Source organism: Trachurus japonicus, chromosome 9, assembly GCF_045865225.1.
Source record: "Trachurus japonicus isolate A0001 chromosome 9, Traja_1.0".
NCBI lineage: Eukaryota > Metazoa > Chordata > Actinopteri > Carangiformes > Carangidae > Trachurus > Trachurus japonicus.
Window position 1 is genome coordinate 19,230,796 of NC_140915.1, and position 23,171 is coordinate 19,253,966.

Consider the following 23,171-nt stretch of genomic DNA (forward strand, 5'->3'; position numbering starts at 1 on the left):
GGGACATGACATGGAGAATTTTGAGAAGCCCTGATTTAGGATAATGTGTAAAATTATAAGGTGTGATCTTTTTTATACAGTCTATGGTGTGACCTATGGGTGTGACCACAGTCTATGGGTGTGACCCTTAATCTCCTTGCCGACCCGACAGGGGGCAGCAGCTGTCTGGATGGAGAGGCGGAACAACACACAGTGAGTAAGAGAAGTGGGCGGGGCCTGTCTGCTACAACAGCGCCACTTTTGAGCGGTCGCTTGCTGCTGCCTGTTGTCAACAATCACAACAGACGGCAAAAGTTGTCACATTGGTCAAGAAGAGGTTGGAGGACTGTGACACGACGGTAGACGGCGACGCATCAGTTATATGTATAAGGTGTATTATACGTCATAAAGTTTGATGTTGAATGATGAGTGGGTGTAGATTAAACAGGACCAAGCAGCAGCACGAGAGCCCGCTGCTGCTGCTGCTGCTGTGCTTCCCTACCAACGGTCGCTAGGCGGTTAGCTTGCTATCGCCGCTAGCCGAAGGATTGCTAACAGTGTATTAGCCATTTAATAGCAATTAAACCTGCCACACAATATGTTCTAAATCAATTTCAATTTGATAGTTAAACTTAGTGCGGCTTCTACTGCGTATAACTGCATGTAAGATTTAGCGTTGACGTCCAAGTGTGTCCTGAAAATCTGTGACTCGAATCGATGTTATTACTAACGTTAACGGTTGTTTAGCCATGGGAGATTGACAAAGTAATGTAAGTTACGTGCTGTCACCTATGACCCGTAATGCTAACCAGCCAATGAGTCGGGTCATTTGATATATGTTTAAAAGATATATGCCTTGCTGAACAAACTAGGTTTGGATCCATATTGTAGCACGTCAAAGTATTAAGAGACTAGCTGATCTGACCCTCTTCAGTTAATGAACTATACACAACCCTGATGACAAAACAAATATCCTTATATTTTACATCCCCCTTTCAAAACTGTACAAAATAATATCAATGGCCAATCATGTGTCTCTTTATGTACTTGGTACAGTTAATGAACTATACACAACCCTGATGACAAAACAAATATCCTTATATTTTACATCCCCCTTTCAAAACTGTACAAAATAATATCAATGGCCAATCATGTGTCTCTTTATGTACTTGGTACGTTGGCAGTCTGATATCTGTGACCCCTTATCATTCAGGCTTGATCAGCTATCCCTTTGGTGTGTGTTTGAAGTGCTTAAAATTGCCCTGTTAGTGTTGTTATAAATCTGGACACACATGCACAAATGCATGTAGCAAGAATTGTACTGAGCCAGCCATTTACAAACAATATAGATATATGTTTTTGTTTGTCCATAGCCTTCCCATCATTATAAGAAGTTCCCATGTCTTTGTTGTGACTAACAATTTATATGTGTTTTGTTCCTAGATCAAAGATGGTACAGGACAGTGCTCAGATTCGGCGACAGGGTGCCCAGGACTTTATGGCATATTATGACTTTGCCTGTGCCAAACAGGAATCCGTCCCTCTCACTGCTGTTAAGATGAACCTTGACAAAGGGATGCTGGACTTCAATGGAGACAGGCTCAAAATGACAGACTGGTCGCCTGTTCTCGGTTCAATCTCCATCAATAAACACCTGCACCATATTGCAATAAGTAGCACATACCAAGCTAATCTGGGTTCTGGAGACACAGGTAAAACATATTCAACTTTGGTATATACCTGTGCAAGTTAAGTTAAATTAGAAACGTGAATGAATTACCATGCTGGCACACTAACCATATCACCACCAATTTCAGATAGAAGATACTACAAGTCTACCTTCAGGAGGAAGATCCCAGCCATTCGTTCCAAGGATATGACATTCAAGTTGTGCAAGGCCCTTAGAGACTGTCTCAATGTCTCTTCCAACCTCAAGACTCTGCAGCTTAACGGACTCCCGCTGAGAGAGAGGGACCTAATTGTCTTGACAAAGGTAAAAACATAGCCACCACATAAGCCTGTAACTGTCAATCACAGAGAATAGTATACTGTCATCTTGGATGAGGGAATATGGTTAAAACCGAAAACAATGCATCTATTCTTTTCCAGGGTTTAGCAAAAAGTGTTACTTTGGAAAACCTGTCTCTGGCTAACTGCCCGATCAGTGATGAAGGCCTGGAGGGTATGTATATTCATAGTATTGTTTCTTTCATTGTTCTTAACGCCCTGGCAGGATTATACTGCATGTGAGCATGTTTGTAACTTTTTGTAATGGCCGTTATCATATGTTACAGTGATTTGCCAAAGTGTCAAGTACTCAGCAAGTATCAGGACAGTAGATTTTACAGGATGCAGTCTCACTTGGAGAGGGGCAGAGCATATGGCCAGCATCATCAAGGTGACGTGTCTCATTATTTTAACATTTTACCGCGAACACTGGCTTTTAATGTGTTATGGATACTGTCTATTTAAGTGACATTTTATTCATCTTTAATTGCAAAAATGAATGTCATTTCAAAAACTATCTGTTTTGAAAATATCCGTATTTGAATGATGTTGACTTTTTTTTCCTGCAGCATCAAGGAATGCAAAGACACGGTACTGCATGGGCAGAGTCTCTGAGGTATCGGCAGCCACAGTTTGAGGGAATGGGAGGTCTCCGCCGTATCACCCTTAACTGTAACACTTTGATTGGGGACCGGGGTGCTGCTGCTCTTGCACATGAACTGGCCGACGACCTCTGGGTCAAAGGTGAGCAGATGTGTGTTCGTCTGAGTGAATACAGCGCAGATAATTTGTTTCATCATTGCTGTACTAGCCTTTCTGGAGGTTCTTCGCTCAAGTTTTCTGTTTTATTTATTTTATTTACTGATTTTTTATGAACAGCTGTGGACCTACAGAGATGTGGTCTGTCCAACGAAGGAGCTCGTCGTTTGCTGGAATCCTTCAAGACAAATTCTTCTCTTTGTGTTATGGATATTCGAAGTAACCCTTTAGTTGGTAAGAAGCTACCTCATGCAAAGTTGTAACAAGTGAAGATTATTTTCACACAATGTAGAAGAAGTTGCGTCTGTCACACAGTACTTTGCATTGTTCCTGCAGTAAATGTTGCAAGCTTCAGGTGCAGGTAGTGCATAGTTGGAGTTTTATTTAGTAGCCTTTTTTTCCCCAATTGCATACTAATTCCAGCAAGCTTTGACTATGTAGTGTTTTTATACTGGAAAGTTTTAGCTCCATAATCCTGTGACCACATTTAGTTTGTAATTGCTCGGAGATATCTGAAAACAGAAAAACATTAATCACCTGAAATACATACTAGTGTTTTTTTCCCCTTCTTTTACAGACAAGGTGTTGATTAAAACTATAATTGAGAAAGTGCTGATGAATGCTGATGGACAGTCACAAGAGGTAAGTGTCTGCAGCTAATTTCATCATTAAGAAAAAAAGATCATTCAAATCCCACATGCACAAGTGCACATTTTGCCTGAATCTGATTGTTTTCACAAAGCTGTGACCACAATGACTGGCTAATGTTGTACTGCAGTACCACTGGATCAAGCCTGCAGCCACAGAGCCACAGAGAGCTCCTGGTCCAAAGAAACGATCGCTGGCCAGTTCAGTCAGAGGAAAACCCACATTTAAGATGGGTATGTGTAATGTCTTTCTTTTTTGCTCTTTTCAAACAGAACACAATACAAATATGTGTTGTACTGGTCACAATCATCCAGTAGAAAATGCACAGATGTTGTTCACTTTGGCAATGTGTTTCTCTCAGCACTTCATGAGGCTCGTTAAAGAAATGTAGTATTGTAGTTACATATGATTGAAAAGGTTATTTTTTCTATTAAGAACAAAACTATAAAAGTTGTCAGTGTCAGATTTCCTCCAAATATATTTAGCACCACAAATTTAGCTTTTAACTCTGTAGTCATTGTTAAGACATCGCCAAAATGCACATCAGAGAGTCTCCACCCTACACAGCAGGAAATGCAATATCCATTATTGGATATCTATTAAATCTCTATCTTCTATTATCTCATACTCATTTTTATCTCTTTTTGACCTCTAACCTTTTGCCTGTGTAAATAATATGGAGATAAGAATTTAATTAGTTTTCATCCTGACAAGATGAACACTTTAAATGCATTTGGTGTAGTGGTAAATATCAAATGAAAAAGATGAAGAAATACCATGTTTGCTCATAACTGATAATCTTAAATAATACACAGTGTATAACTTCCTTGTTCCCAGGTCATGGTCTGTCTGCTGCTGTCCAGGAGACCATAACGCAGAATGACCATATTTAGAACCAGTCTCATGTATTCTCTACAAAAGTCTGTGTTTTGTTAAATATTTAGCTCTTCACAAAGTTCTCTTTCTGGCACAGCCACTCGTAAAGGAACATCTCATGGAGGGCGCAGTTCAGGTGTTGCTCAGGCACAGAAGAAGCCCTATTCTCGCTCCAGTAATATCCCTTGGCGGGCCGCTGCACGTGCTGGACGCCAGAGGTGAGATGTCGACTAAAACATTTGCTTCTTGTTCAAAGCAAACTGTCTTCCACCTATAAATTTGAAACCTATTTTATTAAAATATTTGATTAGAATAACATTATCACATGCAAAAAAAATCCCATAACCAATCTAGGCTGTTCATGCAAAACAATGACACCTCCTGTATTTAAAAAGCATTCGTAAGGTAATGACTGTATTATCATTTAGTGAATCAAAGACACATTTTATGTTGGATTGCAGAGGCCTGCCTCCTGGAGTGTCTGTGACAGACCAAAGCTTTCAGGTCAGTTTTCTTTTTTTGTGAACCACAGATCTCGTTTTTTTTTTTTTTATGTAGCAGCTGGATCAGAACCCTGTGAAACAGCTAAATTTTGCAAAAATGTTGAAACTGAAAACATTTAAGCTCAAAGTGTACCTTCATCTGACGAAATACCTGGTGTTAATTAGGGTGCAGCTACTGTGAAGGTTACTGTAGACTCCGATACGGAGGGAGAGGACGTTGAGGAAGACGAAGAGGCCGAAGTGGTGGTGGAAGTGGAGCAGGGACCATCTTCTCTCAGTCATCAGGACAGGCTCACTGGACGGCAGTTTGAGCGTATGCAGGTCAGTCACAATAGATTATGTCCTTAACCTAAACTTTTTTGAGACTTTTATCTTTTGTAGCTGCAAAGGAAAAAAATCTCAAAGTACTGCATCTTTTATATTTAACATCAATGTAGTGATTTTCTGTTATAGATTTTCTTAGTATGATTATTGACAGAGAAATAATCTATTACGATTATATCATAATTATTATGCATTGATTAATTTGACAACACTATGAATCAACTCAAATAATAATTACATTAATGATTATATGCACAATATATTTCAAGTATCTATTAATATATATATAAAGTACACGCTAACATTTAAATTCTTACCAGTTAATTGTTATGTTACGTAAATTGACATTAAAGCAGAAGTAAGCGATCCGGTCGTTTTGGCTAACTTCTTGTCAGCCAACAAGTTAGCAGTCCCCGCCCTCGTCCCTACGTCACCACATTCACGCGCATCCCTTGACTGCACACACAGGGAGGACCGCCCCTTTATGCCGTTCTCTCTCCTCATTGGATAAAGGTTGTAGGATACAAGGAAAGTTTTCTCCTCGGCTTACAGCAGAGCAGAGTGACTGACAGACCCGTGTTTCGGACCAAACACTCTATATAAGTGATTGCCGTTGGAAGATATAACTACTTAAGACTTATATTAACACAAACATTCCGCTTACTTCTGCTTTAATGAAATTTAACCCAGCTACTGTGCAATCACCTTGTTTTTGTTTGTGCAAGTTGCAATGATCTCCCTATTTGGTTTAAACATAATTTTTTATGGAAAGTGACGGTATTTAGGAGTCTTTATGATTAATTAATTGTGGCATTTAATACCGCGATTATTTGTGAAAACAAGTAATTGTGACATCCCTACATCAATGCAGTAGAAACATCCTGTATGTTGTTGTGTGTGTTCTTATATACAGTATGTCCTGCAGATGGAGCTAAAAGAGTGTCGTTTGAGGCTGGCTGAGGAGCGTCGAGCCAGACTGAAAGCTGAGTCAAGGCTCATGGAGGTAAGGATAATCCTAAAAGTATACTTGAATTTTTCTCTGCTGCTTTAAGCACTCAAAGTGCTTTGTTATGGATATGAAGTCTGTTTGCATTGTAATACCCTTAAATTCAGAGATTATCTCAGTGCCAAATCACAGTATATTTGTTTATTGTTGTTAACCACATGTTGAGATGATTTTTGTATGAGTTCATGCCAGCTTATGGTGCCAATATCAGCTATTTACCATCATCAGCCATCAGTTCATTCTCATCCTAATGTTTTTTTTGTCTATTACTAGACAAATGAAAGTTGATGCCTTGTTTCTTTTATTTATCTGTACACAGTACGAGTTGGAGAACGCCCGTCTTCGTGATGCCAACCACTCCCTGTCAGAAGCACTGGCAGCAGTTGGCGGTGGATCAGCACCACCTGCTGCCAGTGTTCTTGAGGATGAGGCCGTACTCGAGAGCATTGAGAGCTCGTTTAACAAGTTCCATGCTTTCCTGGATCTCCTCGGGGATGCTGGGTGGGTAATCTGAAAACTGACCAGAACAAGTTTCTTTTGGTTTGAATGTGCCAAATTGGTGCTGGGCCCAAGAGTCAAAGAAAGTCTGTGTTCAGTCATGCAACTTTCAGTTTCGTTATGTCTCTTTGGCCATTCAGAGCTGTTTTTCCATCAATGGTCAACAGACGTATTAGCTTTCACCTCCCGGAAAGGTGTTACACATCCCCGGTCAAAATAAGGTTTCACTCTGACAGAATCCCCGTGGAAAGTTATTTGGATGAATTTATCTGTTGATCTTTCCTTATACTCAAATGTTCTTTTCATCTAATTCTGTTTGTGATATATTTCTTTTGGGATCACCATAACAATTGCTATCCATTGTTAATCAATTTAGGTGTTTCTGTCATCTTTTTGTTTTGACTAAAATATTCTCTTCTTTGTGATACAATCACAGATCCACTATTCACTATCCACTATTCACTAGGGTAAGTGATGTAGGAAAAGTAAACAGGCAATCACAGGGTACGTTTACATGGACAGTTTCAATCGGTTTCAGAAAGGTTTGGGAGACCAAACCGATTGAAAATACTTCATGTAAACACCTCAAACCGTTTCAATTACCCCAAACCGGTTGAAATTCCAACCAGATTGAAGGGGGTGGTTTAAACCTTTTCTAAAGAGATCTGTCTGTCATGTAAACACTTGAAACGGGTTGATCCCTGGCTGCGTTCGTTCAGGACTTGACGTACGTACGCACGCTTGAGCACGTACGAGCCGTGCCTGCCTGGCTGTCACTCAAGTGAAAATGTCCGTGTAATATGGGAAAATGTCGAGCAAGAAAATTCATAACGGACTGGCGGGTCATACGGAAGTTCTGTTTCCACTGAATAAAGGCATACTTTACTTTACTTTACTTGGTGTCCGAAAATTCATGCAGAGGGAGGAGGAGGAGGAGGAGGAAGCGGTGCGCCGCCGGTGTTGTGCCGAAAAGAGACTACCTGCCCGGGCAGTCGTTTTCTGCAGGTAGTCTCTTTTCGGCACAACACCGGCGGCGCACCGCTTCCTCCTCCTCCTCCTCTCTCTGCATGAATTTTCGGACACCGGGTGGAAAGACTCTCTCTTCTTTTCCTGCTAAAATTAGGAACATGCCACGCTGCTGTTTAATGCAGAGAAATATTATAACAGCAAAGACTGCGCTCAACAAACGATGTATTTCGGCCACACAGCTGTAGCACTTCCATAATCAATACTGTTGTAACCATAGTAACGCAATCACTCACGGCTGCGGGCACATTCGAAGCGTTTGTTTCGTCGGCGCATGTAAACACCCAACCAGTTTACTTTGTAACCCATGTATACACTCAAGCTGAAATCTTCAAACAGATTGATTTAAACCAAACCTTTCTGAAACCGTTTGAAACTGTCCATGTAAACGTACCCACAGACTTGAGTAATGTGTGAAAAAAACCACATTGGCTGTGTTGTTGTCTAGACTGCATGATTATCAGAAGTCACAGTGGAGTCTTTTGGGACCTTTTGTGCAGGGTGCACAATGATGAAAGAGATGTCAACTCACGTGACTGATGGTTGGATTGCAAATATGTGTATTTCCCAAAATCCAGGGCTATTTTTTGTTAGTTGAGTTTACTGTAGGTGTGGTTGTAAATTTGTTTCATTCTGAGATGCCCTCCAATAACAGACCTGTTGCTTAGGGATCCTTTTACTTTCAGTATGTGGCTGTCTGGTACAAAGTTTCGTTCTGGCTGGATGTTTTATTCTGACAGAACCACCCGTTTACCATCTTTGCTGTGGTTTCATCCATTTTCATATTTGCATGTATATTTCAGTCTCTGGGACTGACAAAATCCTTCTGCAGCCAGTTCTTCCTCAAGGGCATTTAACAGAAAAAAAGAGTGTGTAAAAGAAAAATCATCTTTTACACAAACTCGTTCATTCTCATGTTCTAAAACCATTTAGACTTTTACCCAGTGGAAAGAGGAAAACCAGCATCTTCACAGGCATGACATTTATTCTGCCGCTTTTCTCTTCTGTCTTTCACCACTGTTCACATGATGATCTGGCTACTTTTTGAAAACGCGTGAAAGAAAGGGTACACACACACGCACACACACACAACAGGCATTTCTTATACTGCTGAAATATCACAGTATGAGCAAGCTAAAGGTGCCCTGTGAACTCACCTATGGATGATATGGATGCCATTTAGCACTTTTACCATTTTACCACCAATTTATTATATATTCAAGTACTGAATCTTAATGCATGTGACATGTCAGTGGGAGTATCTTTACTTTTTTACTGTGGGAAAAAGGCAACCTGCATATAGCATCTGTTAATGTTTACCAATTCAATATGCATGTGCCAACTCTTGACGTCTTTGGTTTTGTGTTGTGTTTTTTTTTTCTAGCCTAGGTCAGCTATCTGCAATGGCTGGAATTGACAAGTCAGATTTCCAACCTCTGGGAAGACCTCAGCTCTCGTCTACAATAGGAACACATCTGGATGATGCCGCATCACTGACAAGAGGCGACTATCAGCATGTTCAGGCTAAAACTGATGTTTTGTCCTTGGTAAGGACATGTAATGCAATGTTTAGGAAATGTTTGTCAGTGTGAAGTGGCTGTCTTATTCCCCTTAACACTAAGTGTTCTAGTTTCATGCTTGAATGTTGTTTTCAAATGGCAGGGCAGTGAGTATAATTGAAAAAAGGATGAAATCAGCAAGCACTCTCCCAGGTCAATCTACGATGGGTGTTGGGCTTGAATAGGCATGGAAGAAGTTGAAAGGCCAGCACTCACAAAATGTCCTTTTAAGTAGCTTTAATGTAACAGGTGGTGAGGTACAAACGTTTAGACAGTAGCAGTCTTCTTCAGTGTACACTGAAGAAGACTGCTACTGTTCCATTAAAGCTACTTAAAAGGACATTTTGTGAGTGCCGGCCTTTCAACTTCTTCCAGTGAGTATAATTGACCATATGAGAGTTAGGGTTAGGGCCTTTTGCTTCTGAGATGCACCACTCCCAAACTGCATTAAGTTGAAATCCGAGTGCCCTGCCCTATTGTTCACTGGCTCTGTGACAATTCTGAGGATTGAGATTTTTGACAGTAGTCACTTCCCTTTCACAGAACTCTGCGAGGGAGCGTTTCTTTTAACGGGACAGTTCCTCCACAGTACTCAGAAACTAATTAAAATTGGCTGACAGAGTAATACCAATACCACCAGTAATTGCCAATATTGTCCTATTTTCAATACATTTTTTTTAATGATTTTCCTGTGGTTAGCATTGTAAGGCACTGATAAATGCTGATTGTGCTAAATGATAGTATAGTTAATGTGTGCTCACTTTTTGGCAAGCAACAGTTCAAGTAATTTTTATTCATAAACCATTTATAAGAATAGTCTTATTCTAAACTATTCATTTAATTAGAATTATATCTCAGTTTTTCTTATTAAACATCCAATTTGTTTCCCTCAGGCAAGCAATGGCCTACCTCCTCTTCCTGGTGGCGCAGGTGACCCCACCGCACCGAGATCCTCATCCTTGGTGAAGGAGGCCTTGCGTGAAGATGGGAGACTGGCTGGGACCTTCAGCAAGGCTTCTGGACATGCCGGAGATCATCACCCTGGTATAGGTGAAGAGGTGGAACTGGATCGATATCCAAAGCCTGGCAGCCACCACAACTCAGGTTCTGAGCACAGTTTCCATAGCCAAACATCCTTTGATAAGGTTTCCTTCGGTAAAACTTTTCAGACTGAAGCAGGCAAACAAAAAAACAACAGCAATTCTCACCGGAGCAGTTCTCATCATAGCAATGGTTCCCATGGATACAACAAAAGGTATGCTCACAGTCATGCTTCCCATAGCAATGGCTCTTATGGTGGATTGTCTGGAAGATCGAGTTTAAGTGACATCATAAGTGACCAAGCAGACTCTATAAGATCAGTAGGGTCAAGAACCAGGGGAAAGGGACGGCTGGTGACAGTAGGACAGTCAGGGTCAGAAGGGTCAATGGGGAAAGTCTATACTGGGATGGAGACTCTGGGTGGTCTGAGGGGGCAGTCGGATAACGAATCCTTCTGACCAGCTGACCAACTCTGTCACTTATTAAGATTTGTGTTCCTTTTGATGTAGATTTTATAAATCTTTAAGTATAGTTTTATTCTAAATGTTTAGAGGGTCCATGACCAGAATTCAGTTTAAAATCTTGTTTTCAAGCCAAAGCAGGGGAGGAGTTGCCAAGGTCCCATTAAATTAATACTGGAGTTAGTTACTGATTGTGAGATGTGCCAAAAATGCAAGGCAATGTATATTTTTGAATGTACATTTTACTCTTATTTTGTTAACTTGGCACTTGGGGTCATGTACAATTGATAGATTCCATACAGAAAATTGAAACGGTAGATATTTTATATGCTACATAAATCTAGTCTTACAAATGACAAATCAAGTGCCTCCCGGTGTAATCCAGTTTCATGTGGGAGTGGGAACGTATCAAACTTTGGGGAAGAAAAATGAAAATGCACTGCTTGTTTCATATGTATTTCATAAGTGGTTATTTTTACATATTTTTTACACAATTCAGTGCTGATGCAGGGAGTTTTGATGGATGTAAAATTTGTCCTCAATTTGATTTTAATTTTGTTCTTTTGAAAAAAAAATGATGTAGAATTGTATCAGCTTTTATTCCCATTAAGATATTCTGCATATCTTTCAAACCTGTATTTTAGAATAAAGTTTGCAATGTTTCAAATTACGTTCATGAATTCAAAACAGTCTATCACTCAGTATCTCAGAAATGCATGTGAAATGCTTACAGTACTTTTTAAGTTTGTTTATGCTTTATGCCATCAATGTAGAACTCATACCAATTGGATATATACAATTAATTTGTTCTGACACCTGATGCATGCCCTAAGAACGGCTGCTTGCTTAAATCAAAACGTAGGTGCAACTGTTTTTCTGCTTTCTTCACAGCATATGTCAATAGACCTTTCCTGTCCCCACTGTTACTCCTCCAGCTCTGAATAGCTGAATGAATTTTTACTGCTCGCACAGTCTATGCAGCACGTCAGTGGACAAAAATGTGTCTGAATACTTTTTGGATCTGTGCTTTTTGGATCTGTGCCTCCTCTAAATGTAGATACTGTGTCGTGGAGGATGTAAGCCTCATTCACGGGCTCCGAATCTGTTGACTGCATTATGTTGTTTACAGCTTCCTTGGTTCCCTGAGAGAGAAGGAAATGATTATTATGGGTTAGAATAGAACATAGTGTTCTGTTTTCCACTACAAGTCAGAACCAAACAGCAGTAAAAGCCAGAAGCAGAGCTTTCTGCAAACGTGACAAGGAGTGCAAGTAGTTTTCCCCTCATACCGTCTTCTTAGTGTTTTGGTCACATGAATTGCTGTTATCTAGTCAGAAATGCATTACATTTTCACTATTCATTGGTATTATGTCTTACAAGTGCACAAAGAGAGTTTCGGATTGAAACAGTGCTTTTATTCAAAGGGGAATCGTGTGTAAAAGTAGATGTAAGAACAGATTTTCAGTTTCACTCACATCTCTGATCTCAGTTGTATAGAGGCATCAATATACCAAAAAATATTTTCTTCACAGGCTGGGTAAAATACCTAATACTGTCACAGTTTGCATTTTCAATAATTTATTCACCTTTTAATCTTTTGAACGAAGAAATGTCACTGTTACAAATGAAAAGATGTCTGGTATAAGCAATAGCTAACATTGGCTCCAACGTGCGGGGGGGTCTGAAGCCAACCCCAGCTGACACTGGCGGGCAGGGTAAACTGTGGACAGGTTGTCACTGACACAGAGCCAAGATATAGAGACAAACAACCTCACACACTAGTACGCAGGATTCATTTGGAAAGTGAATCTAACCCAGAATCTTCTTGCTGTGAGGCCACAATGCTAACCACCATGCCACCTCTAGCAAATGTCTTCGATGGATTTTGCTGATTGAGCGTGCAAGTGTAGTTCTCTTTACGGCTTGTGTTACTGTCACACGCCATTTTCACACAACTACCAGTAAAATAAACACAATTATAGAAACAAGGGAACGTGAAGTCAACTTCATCAAATTTAATTCATGAACATGCCAAAAACAGAAGTTGTCTGCAGACACAGGCTGAGAGAGCAGACTCAGGCTGCTTATGGAAAAACTGACAAAGCTGAGGTCACTGATTACCAGTTAGCAAACCCAGGGTGTGGTGCTTGTGTCCTACTAGAATTCACTTTTCTAAAATAAAGCATTGAAGTGAAGTTCCTCTTTTATCTTCTCAACCCATGTGTGACTAATTCATGACACATTCACAAGTTAGGAAATGGCCAGTTCATCTTATATTTGCTTAATAACTTATGAACTGGATTTTGTCCATTCATAAAATATAAGAAGCCATCAAATCATTTAAAGATTATTAATAGTATGAAGTGAAAAGCTAGGAGGCCCTAAAGGTGAAGAGCAAGGGCTTTATCACTGACATGTAATAAAACATTGGGCTGTCATGCAACACAATGTTGATAATACAGCTATGTACAATGCTGTATGAATGAGTGTTTCACTATCAATGTGCTGAGTCCACTTTGATAAGTAAATTATCAAAGCTCCTCGGCGTCTTCAGATTCTACAACACTGGCTCATTGTTATCATCACAGGACACAGTGCCAGACTCTACTTTGCACTTTCAGTCAGCACTGCCCGAACAAAATAGCGAAACAGTGTGAAAACCTCTGTCATGTTTTATGATTGCTACCATAACTTTAGCTGCTCGACAGATAGGGAAGACTACTGTAGCAGCTCTGAGCGAGAACAGTGTGAGTGTAGAAGGGAACAGAGAGGGAGAGAGAGAAGATCCAAGTGTCGAAGCTGATACAAGGAACAAAAACACCACATGAAAACTGTCACACTTCCAATATTCCAGTAAAGCAAAATAAGTAGACCATTGTTGAGAATGCATTCCAAGCCTCCGTCTGTCCGGGCCGGCAACAGATCTCACCAAGGTCAACATCTACTCTCACTACATTCATTCTGCATATTTTCCATACAGAATGATTCTTTCTGTAAAAAATCTATGAAATATCAAGTGAAATGCATCAACAGTCATACTCTTGTGACATGAAAGACCTGAACAGAAGTCAAAGTATTCAAGTGTAATAATAGCCAACAGGTTTATAAAGGGCCTAAAACTGCATTAATTTGATTGAGGTGCAGGTGCTGTGTGACTAACTCTGATTATGGGAGGAAGAAACTCGTTTTTTGTTTGTTGAAAATGAACCTCACAAATAAACAGGTAATTAAACGGAGTAAAGTTGCATTCAAGGCTATATCTGCAGAATCTGTGGAAATGGCCATTCAAGCTCAGCATCTTGTTTCTTATTCATGCGAATGAATCATCACCCAGCAATGTTCTGACACTGCACTCACTGTTTTATTGGAGGATTAAGCTTCAATAAATGGACTTGCCAAATGTTAGAATTTATCGTCGGATGAACATAAAAGTCTTTTTTACAGGTACCTGCATCCTGCCTGGCACATGGTGACCATGGCCTCTTATAAAACAGGTGCTTCACCGGTACAATCAAAGCTGTCATCTCAGTATTACACAACACTGGCTGTAGGCCATTCCATGGTTGACCTGGTACAGAGAAAACCTGGGGATATTTATTTGACAGGCGCAAATCCATGATACACCGTGTACTTTTAGCAAAAGCAAATAATGATAAAATGTGTTTAATGACGTGTGTTTGTTTATTCCGATGTGCTGCCAGTTTTTTTTTTGGGGGGGGGGGTGAATCTTGGATGATTTATCACAGGTAGCTGAAAAAGGAGCAGATGAGTCCGGGCTGGTGCATGAGTATGATTAATGTTGAATGAGTAGCTGTTACAGTTGTCTACTTTTAGCTGAACAGAGTCGACTTCCTGGCTTTCTGTCACTGCAGACCTTATTTTTTAATGACTAAACTGATATTTGATGAGCAGCCACTTTCACTGACTCTTCAGGCTTCTGCTTTTACACACCTAAGCTCATCTAAAACCACATGCACCACAGCCATTGGTACATACAGTGGACACCCTAAAACACAATATCAACGTGCATGTTTCCACATCCACTCCTCTTATCTGGTCATTGACTGAGTTTGTAATAGTTTAGCTGGACGTGTGCAGCCGTCACAGAGGACAAGGTGAAATATCAATATTTATTGTCGCTGTGGCCATAACCGTTATTTGTTCATTGTACAGAAGAGTGATGCTTTGCACGTACACTCATGTCAGTCTGTCCTCAATGGTGCAAATTCCTCCACCGAACACATGTAGCACACCCACACCTTTTCACTTTCCAAGAAGATGATGCTTCTGCACAGACATTAACAAATCTGGTTGTGTTTGCATGACACCTATCTACTGTATGCCCCATTAATACTATATAATTACTGATTAAAATGATGACCAATCATTAAATTCCTTTGAATCAACCTTCAGATGACAATGCTCTACCTTTACTTTCTTGCCAGGCTGGTGCCAGACAGACAGACGTTATCGTAATATACTCAGTACTTTTATGTGACTATCAATTAGCTATTAGGGGTTATTAGCCAACTTTGGCTAAATGTCAATAAGAAGTACATACATAAAAAGAGTTCACACCTGGGCTAACACACACACGCACACGTCCTGTTATTGTGGTATTTCAAATTATGCTTTTGCCCAGGCCAATCAAACATATATGCATTTTCTGTGCTTGTTGTGTAAAATTATTTGAATTATGGATATTGCTTAAAAAAATAAAAACACATATCAGGAGGAATAAAGACAGCACAAGATGAAGTTCTGTGGCAGGGTAATCATGTTTATTGGTCTACAGTTGTAACTAGATTTATCATATTGCCGCATCACAGAAAGCATGCATGCATTCGACAGTGCTGAGAGAGGTGCTATGCTGCACAACTACACACTATATAAATATAGCTACAATCAAAATATCCCAAAATCCTGAGAAAAAAAGTATGAGTTTTAACTAAACATATGCCAATAATACAAAATCACCTCTCCCTAAAACTTTCTTGGTCAAAACTTGAGTACAGTATGAATACATGTAGGAGTAACATGGTATCTTGCTGAATTAAACACTCCTTCCTTGAACAGAATACTCTGTAAATAAATTACAAGCATCGCACTTTTAAAAACAACACAACTCTAAAGCTTTACATTTCTTTTTCCAAATGAACAAACTCTTTTTCTTTAATTAGACTGTACAAACAATGTTACATTTCATCACAATTTCAAACAGGTGTTAAGACTATTTTGAGTGGTATAAACTGACAGTAAATACAGCTAGGAAAGTGCTCCATTGAGAAGAAACTGTTGATTAAAAAAATGGTTTTTTTTCTTTCTTTCTTGAGATATAAAATTAAAGAGAAACACTTTAACGGCGATATCTTCCCCTTTTTGTTTTTGAAATGCTTAAGCTCTATTCTTCGGCTATGGGCCATAACTTCACAAAAATGTTGGTTGCACAGGTCATGGATAGACAGGAATGTTGTTATTGGAAAAGGGTCTCCTCAGGCCCAGCAAACAAAAGGCAGATTCAATCCATGTCCAAGCCTATTCATGCATTCGTCCTGTGCTCATCAGTATTTGCCAAGCTCACACTGGGCAGCGATAAAGCCATTCTAATTACTGGGTTGTCCTTTTGAACTGGCCCGCTCCTGATTTTGAAATGGTTTGCTTAGTCATATGAGGTCCACATTTCGCTCCCCCAGCAGTTTCCCTTGAATCAATTTCACAACATTGTCATTTTAAATGCAACTGTCTTCATCATCTGGAGCCTGCTTTGGTGACCATTAGTTGTTCTCCTGGGAGATTGTGGTCTCCTAAGAAAAGAGTCAAAAAACAGAAAGTTAGACCACTGGTTGAGATCTCTCAAGTAAGTCCCCCCAAGGCTAATCCAGAAAGCATGTTCAAGTTTCCAACATAATATAGCCGCTAATTGATAATAGCTGAGTAGAGCTAGGGGCGTAGATTGTGTTAAGTTCATTGTGTACTCACACTCCCCTACCTCTATCTTATCGCCTCTGTTTCGTGTTGCAATCTAATGCACTAAATTGACAGTATTATGGTCAAGGTATGCTTATACAACTTGTAATTTTCAGATAAGGCCACTGTTGTTGGCAGGGTGGCCGGAGAAGGTAGAGGTCCTGTATCGCAGCTGCTCTTGTTTAGTGTCATTTTCATGTCATTATGTCATACAGTTTTGCAGGACATATTATACTTAAAAAGCAAATTTGACTTCATTTGGCTCCTTTCACTCTGAACACACAAAAACAACTTCAAACGTGTAACATTTTTCTGCTGGAACAGCAACAAATGTAAACTACATGGAAACTTTACACTGAATTCTTGGTTCTACCCGGGGTGCTACTGTAATTGATGTTGTGCTTAATGAAAGAAGCAACGCGCTATAAAAATGTCCCACTTCCTGTTCATAAGGTAGTAAATGTTAGTGGGTGTTCAGTTAACTGTTTGCAGTGATCCTGTGTGTGGTAATATGCAAAGAAACACCACTACATTAACAGGGATTTTTATGTATGTAAATACATGCTGTTACGATTTACATATCTTTTAGAAATACCAGAGTGATTTAGTGTGTTAACTTCAATCTTTGTCCCTCTTCAGTCGTGGCAACCATCTACACTTTAGAGCTTGAGTGCTGTCTAATGTGCAATGCTGTAAAGGTTTTTATACTGCGCATTATGTCACAATATCACATATCTCTGGGTTTGATTTCCCACATATCAATGTTCAAAGTTTGGAGTTTCAGAGATCAAGACTCTTTTTTGTTGTTGTAAATTTTCATTGAATGTTTGTGTCTTAAAAAAGTCATTAAAAAGTTCCTTACAAATGGAGTCCTCTCTCCAAATTTGCTCCAGAACGTCATCTTGACAGTGTTCCTGTGTCCTGTCCGCTGGTCAAAGGTCTGGCAGGTCTGGAAGGGAGGACTGTACAGGTGCAAACTGGCTGCGCACTCTGTGTGGCTGACATTCTCCACACGATGCAGGCCAATGGAGTCTATAGGCAAAGACACACACATACATTTTTACAGGGTATGCCACTGGAATGCTATGAAATGAAATGGGGCTCTGAGGTGGTGACTAGCACGGCTGTAACCAGCAGCTGAACCCAAACATCACACCAGAGCTCTGCTGACTTAGTGAAAACACACAGTCAACAGAGATTTGAGGAGAGACCTGAATACTCTTCATTGTAAAATTGAAACTGCCTGGTAACGCCTGGGAGGCCAATTACATAACTGCAATGACTAGACTCATTGGCATTACTGAGTGAGAACTGTATATAAAAGAAACATGACACACATATTGTACTGCTGCACACAGAGTTCAGAGATACGTCATCAGCAGCATATCTCGTGAGGTACAGAACATGGAAAAGATGTTTGTTCTCTTGCACTCTCTTGTGTTCACAGCAACAGAACAATGTGAGTGTATCAATGTATTAGGAAGAGTTACATGCTGCACCACTCAAATAGACAGGTATTAATAGCTCTGACTAGTGGTTGGTTTTGAAGAAGTGAAAACTGTGATTAAAAAGAGAGTCACGTTTCTTACCATTTATATAAGCACACTTGTTTTCCTGGAGAATCCTCTGTGACTTCTGGACCATGTCTCCATGAGATTTACCCTCCGGCCACTCGAACAACGTCTCCTTCAGCTGACCCTGGAGCAGCTTCATGAAGCAGTGGGAGTTTGTGTGGTCGTGGATGCTACTGCAAAGCGTCAAGGTACAAAGAAGTACACAAAGTCAGAATATATCAAAATTTTGCCCTCTTCAAGATTTCTAAAAGTTAATAATAATAATAAAAATCTAACTTTATATAATGTGTAAATATTATTCAATCTAATGTTGAAATCATTTCTGATTCTGAGTTTGTTTTCAGAAACTCTTTCGTCAGCAGGGTTGAAAACAACATTTGAGCTATTAAGTTTAAACTGTTTATCTAAGCTGGCAGCTGCCAAAATGCATTCACAATGTAATGCAATGTACCCCCATTACAGTTTCCTAAGTAATAAGCTGAAACACAGTTCAGGCTGCTCTGTGGAAACAAGGCTACCCTTCAGCTTGAACATCTGTGTTAGTTAACTATCGCTGGGCATGTGGCAAAACATGTCTGAGTTGGCACCCATCACTTTTGCTCCAGGGCTGGAGCAGCCTTGAGAGACAAGTCTAGAAATGTCTCCTTCCACATGAGCAAAGGTGCATGTCTTTACCGCATCATTACTTCAGTAGTGGGGATGTGGTAAAACCAAGTCTTAAAAACTTCAAAACCACATCCCTTTTTCAACACCAGCAGGGATGTGGTATAACAATGGGGCATGTCCCTTGTGAAAAGGATTTTTTTCTCCTATGCCTGTAATCTAAAATCATATCAAATTGTCACTGAGATTTGCATGAATCCTTTCTGTCAACTCCAGCCAGTGTCAGACGTTCAGGTGACGTTTATTGACAAAGTGGGGCATCATCAAATAGTGTCTATTTACACAACCTCTCTGTCAGAACATTGGACTCGCTTATCTTTATCAAGTAATAAAATAATTACCACAGAAAATCAGTTGAATATCGCGTCTAAAAGTGAAAGGTTGCAAACATGACTAGTTAACCCTCGACCGCGGAAAACAGCCTCATTATTCCCAGAATGTACAGTAGCAGCTTTGATAGAATCAATGGCCGCTACAGGTTTCTGTCAGCAGGTTATTCAAAAACTTGCGAAACGCTGCGTGATAGTGTCGTGTGCTGCAATAAATAAAGAGATCAGATTAACTCAACTTAGTCGTGTTAATAATTCTTTTACATGTAGAGGCATCTCACCTGCCATGGCCTTCACCCCAGCACAGGATCATGAGGTTGAACTTCCCGTTACCCTCGTCCACTAGGTTCCTTGTGTATCTGGAAAAGAGTTGAATGTGTTTAATGAGCAGGGAGACGAGAATGTGAGGTAAAACTTATGGGAAGTGAAGCCACAAAACACGCTGCAACTGGAAAAGTTGAAAACATATTAGACCTACTTTAGAAGTTTTGCATAATCAATTCCATTGATGGAGCCTTTCACAAACCTAATTTAACATTTTTCAGGATATGACACAGCTAGAGCCTGTGCAGTAATTTGAGTATTGTTGCTTAAGTTTAAGGAGGAGTATGGGGGAGGGTTTTACTACATAGATGCCAACTAAAATACAATCTGCAATCTGCATTTAAATCCAGCTGGACAGATGACAAAGGGAGGGACTGAACATTTTTTGTTCTTTGTTGCTTCATTTTTCTATTTCCATGCACAAGGCTGCTTCAGCCTCTGCTCCATGTGCCCTGACGTGCTTTGCCTTTGCCTGTAAATAATCTGCCACACTCGGCTCGTTTTCCTACTCAGATTCCGTCACTCTCCAAATATTTTCGAGGCAGCTGCAGTGAGCAGAGCCTCAACCACAGACACCCATCTCTAGAGGAAAAAAAGAAACAATCAGCGGGTGTGGATCTGTTCTCGGTGTTGATTGGATGATCAGACCACCCCTCCTCTACTCACCCACCTACCCTCCCTCCACTGACCCCTCTCCTGCAAAACACTGTGACATGGGGCTCTCCATGCATTTTGAATAGAGGAGGCGACACTGTTGTGGGGAGCCCCTGCAGCTGGAGCAAGTGTTCAAATAAACTGTTTTGCTTCCCCTTTATTATATTCATGATATTGTTATTGTTGTCTATTTAATATAAAAAATAATCAAAGCCATTTGATAAAACAATGGTATACCTATACGATATTGCAGTTTGTTTTTAAATTCAGATAAGAAGGATAACACCTGGTTTTGATTCAAACATAAGAATTGTGCTATAGACATTTTAATAACAGGTTGTATTGTTGTAAGTGAATATGAATAGTTTGCAAACTTAGTGCATAACCAAGCAGTCAACGAATATGTCTGTTTTACTCAATGGAAAGTAAAAACAAGCAAAAGCAGGAAAGAATATATACAAATAAAAGTTGAATGTATGATTGTATAGCAATCACATAAGGCTGAGGTGGCTCACAGGGTTATATAGCAGGAGTGCAAAGTGCAGCAGCATAATAACTGGGTAATAGCTGATGAGGATTATGAAACAAATCAGTTTTTACCTGTACTGGTCAAACTTTGCAAACTTCATCCATTCCTGTGGGTTGCTATCATATGCTTCCATGAGAGCCTGGACCTCCTCCACATTGATGCAGTCACTCTCAAAGATGTGGTGCAGGGTTTTTATCAGGTCATCCAGGGTCTCTGGCTTCACCACCTCGGTGTGCTCCATCTCTCTCTATGCTGAGCTGGAGGCTGTTTTTCTCGGATTATTTGCTTCAGTTAAAACAACAGGTTTCTCTTTCCAACGTTGCACAGTCGTTTACTTTTTATAGGCTGGCGCTGCAATTTAGGGGCGAGCTGGTGATGGACTGTACCATTACGGAGGAAGGTGAACGCCCCCAGCACGGAGTCCCTTTTAAATAAGTTTTGCAATCAGCTCATAGTGCAGCCTTGGGGAAAAAATTATACATGGCTGCGATCTCACCACAGATACTCCTAGATTCTGAGTCATTTATCATTTTAATTCTGAATGTTTTTATCCAAACTATTCACTCATCTCACACATTAAGAACTTGGACTAATCCTCTGTGAGTCCAATTCCACCACGTTGCCACAAACCAACACATCCTCCCCCTTTTCCCTCTCCCTTTTTCACTGAGGCATTCCTGCAACAATAGCCACCCCAGTCTCTTTCTGTGGGCCCTCTCCTCAGAAACTCAGACATCAACACACACTACCTAAGGTGTGTGTACACCACAGGCTCACAAACAAGTGGGTGACTGGAGGGTGGGTGTGGAGGGATCTGCTTTGGGAAACACAACACTTTTCTTGTAGACTTGATGGGGTTTATTTTCACGCCTTTAATCACCTGTGTTCTGGTTGCACTGAATCATGAGATTAGGACTTGCAAGGCATTAAAAACAGACATAAACACACTTAATAGCAGACATGCTCTGAGGAGATTCTGAAATAACATATTCAAAGGGATGAAAACATTCATTATTAAATGTAAGGGAGCAAAAAAAAAAAGCGAAAAGTTACTTACTTATACTGCAGATAGGCTACATAATGGTTTACTTAATTACCCATAATATAATGTTAGTATATAGCAATAAAAACATGCAGGTCTTGTGGGCGTGAGTAAGAGCTGATGGAAAAGTACTAAAGTAAATTTAGCTTATGAATGGAAAATATTCAATTCTATATTTATTTCATTCCCATGCATAATAAGCAGCCTTAAATAGTCCATACAAGTAAAAATAAAACGTCCTTATTGAGCGGTTAATATTTAGCCAGGTGGTTTAATGTCTAATAGTGCCCCCTCCTCATCTGAGAGTCTACTTTCACATCTCAGCCTCTGAAATTTGGGAAATGTTTTGACATTTCAACTGTTAGTTCACACCGGTGTTTGCATGTTTAAGTCCCCAAATTTACTCTGAAACAGTCATACAGCATTTAGAAAGTCAGACATGGACAAAGAGAGATGCTTTTGTCCATGCCCCTGTTCAATATTGAGTTAATGGGATGTTTTTGCAGCCGATCTTCATCCAGTCGAGTTCTTAGAACTTTAAATCATAAATCATTCTTATGAGTATGGTGAATTCCTTCAGAGAGTTACAGGTCATGCACATGCAGTGCTCCGCCTGTTTGCCTTCAAGGAGATACTGTATGAAGAATAACAACATCAGTGAAAGCCAGTTCTGAGGGTATTGCAGGTCACATACAGTGTAGATAACATGTACAGAGTGTTTGTTTTGCATGCTGTTGAGTGGTAGTGACTCAGGCATGACCAAAAAAAACAACGACTAATATACTGTACATATAATTTGAGAAGTTAAAATGATACTGCCTGTGTAGAAACTGCTCACTTTTCACAATTTTCAAAAGTTGGTCGAGGTAGAATTGTCTCAATGTTGCAGTCAACCACAGATGTTTACCACAAGTGATATTCCAGCAGGACAACTCCAACATGTGTCAGTCTGTCAAGGGAAAATCCTCCAAGACCTAGGAGGATATTCCGGCTTTTGTGTTTACTGGCAGGATAAAAAGTGGAGAATGTTCTTTGCATCTGATACATTGCCAAGTTTTCTTCAGAGCTGCCACATCATCAGTACTAGATGTACTTTTGCTCCACCTTCTGGCTGAAAGTTGTACTTTAGGTGACAGAAAAACAAATAGGAGAACTAAATTATAGATGCTAATCAGCTTCACAATACTGGTGAATAAACAGTACAGAACAGACCATGTAAATATTCATTTACTTTACAAAAGGCTATTCTTAAAAAAAACAACAACAAACAACTTCAAATAAGATTCACAAGAAAGTTGAGCATCCTGTATTGAGTCAAAAAGGGACAGTGCATTTTGGGACAATCTGGTATTGTTATTAGTTTATTATTCATTATGTTAAATCATGTCCAATAATAACATCG

At 39.9% G+C, this 23,171-nt stretch overlaps 2 protein-coding genes across 2 annotated transcripts; one reads left to right on the forward strand and one right to left on the reverse strand.

The window, feature by feature from the left end:
• The first annotated feature begins 213 nt into the window (after positions 1–213).
• cep78 (centrosomal protein 78) lies at positions 214–11,351 on the forward strand. Its single transcript, XM_085786397.1, has 16 exons — positions 214–338; positions 1,423–1,691; positions 1,797–1,972; positions 2,089–2,161; positions 2,274–2,377; positions 2,556–2,730; positions 2,866–2,979; positions 3,323–3,387; positions 3,524–3,626; positions 4,367–4,487; positions 4,731–4,773; positions 4,938–5,093; positions 6,022–6,099; positions 6,422–6,603; positions 9,011–9,173; positions 10,079–11,351. The coding sequence occupies exons 2-16, from the start codon at positions 1,430–1,432 to the stop codon at positions 10,682–10,684; spliced, it is 2,421 nt and encodes an 806-aa protein (XP_085642523.1). The 5' UTR covers positions 214–338; positions 1,423–1,429; the 3' UTR covers positions 10,685–11,351.
• A 4,095-nt stretch (positions 11,352–15,446) lies between these two features.
• cdo1 (cysteine dioxygenase, type I) lies at positions 15,447–21,039 on the reverse strand. The gene is made up of 5 exons (XM_085786398.1): positions 20,799–21,039; positions 19,502–19,579; positions 18,244–18,401; positions 17,517–17,686; positions 15,447–16,491 (listed from the first exon to the last, which is right to left on the reverse strand). The coding sequence occupies exons 1-5, from the start codon at positions 20,966–20,968 to the stop codon at positions 16,462–16,464; spliced, it is 606 nt and encodes a 201-aa protein (XP_085642524.1). The 5' UTR covers positions 20,969–21,039; the 3' UTR covers positions 15,447–16,461.
• Positions 21,040–23,171: the final 2,132 nt, after the last annotated feature.

Coding starts and splice junctions, on each gene's coding strand:
- cep78 (XM_085786397.1), top strand. CDS start 1,430: ATGGTACAGGACAGTGCTCAGATTCGGCGACAGGGTGCCCAGGACTTT. Junction 2,731..2,865: donor CGACGACCTCTGGGTCAAAG/GTGAGCAGATGT, acceptor TTTTATGAACAG/CTGTGGACCTACAGAGATGT. Junction 9,174..10,078: donor AAACTGATGTTTTGTCCTTG/GTAAGGACATGT, acceptor TGTTTCCCTCAG/GCAAGCAATGGCCTACCTCC.
- cdo1 (XM_085786398.1), bottom strand. CDS start 20,968: ATGGAGCACACCGAGGTGGTGAAGCCAGAGACCCTGGATGACCTGATA. Junction 18,402..19,501: donor TGGGGTGAAGGCCATGGCAG/GTGAGATGCCTC, acceptor GACGCTTTGCAG/TAGCATCCACGACCACACAA. Junction 16,492..17,516: donor TTGGAGAGAGGACTCCATTT/GTAAGGAACTTT, acceptor CTCTTTTCTTAG/GAGACCACAATCTCCCAGGA.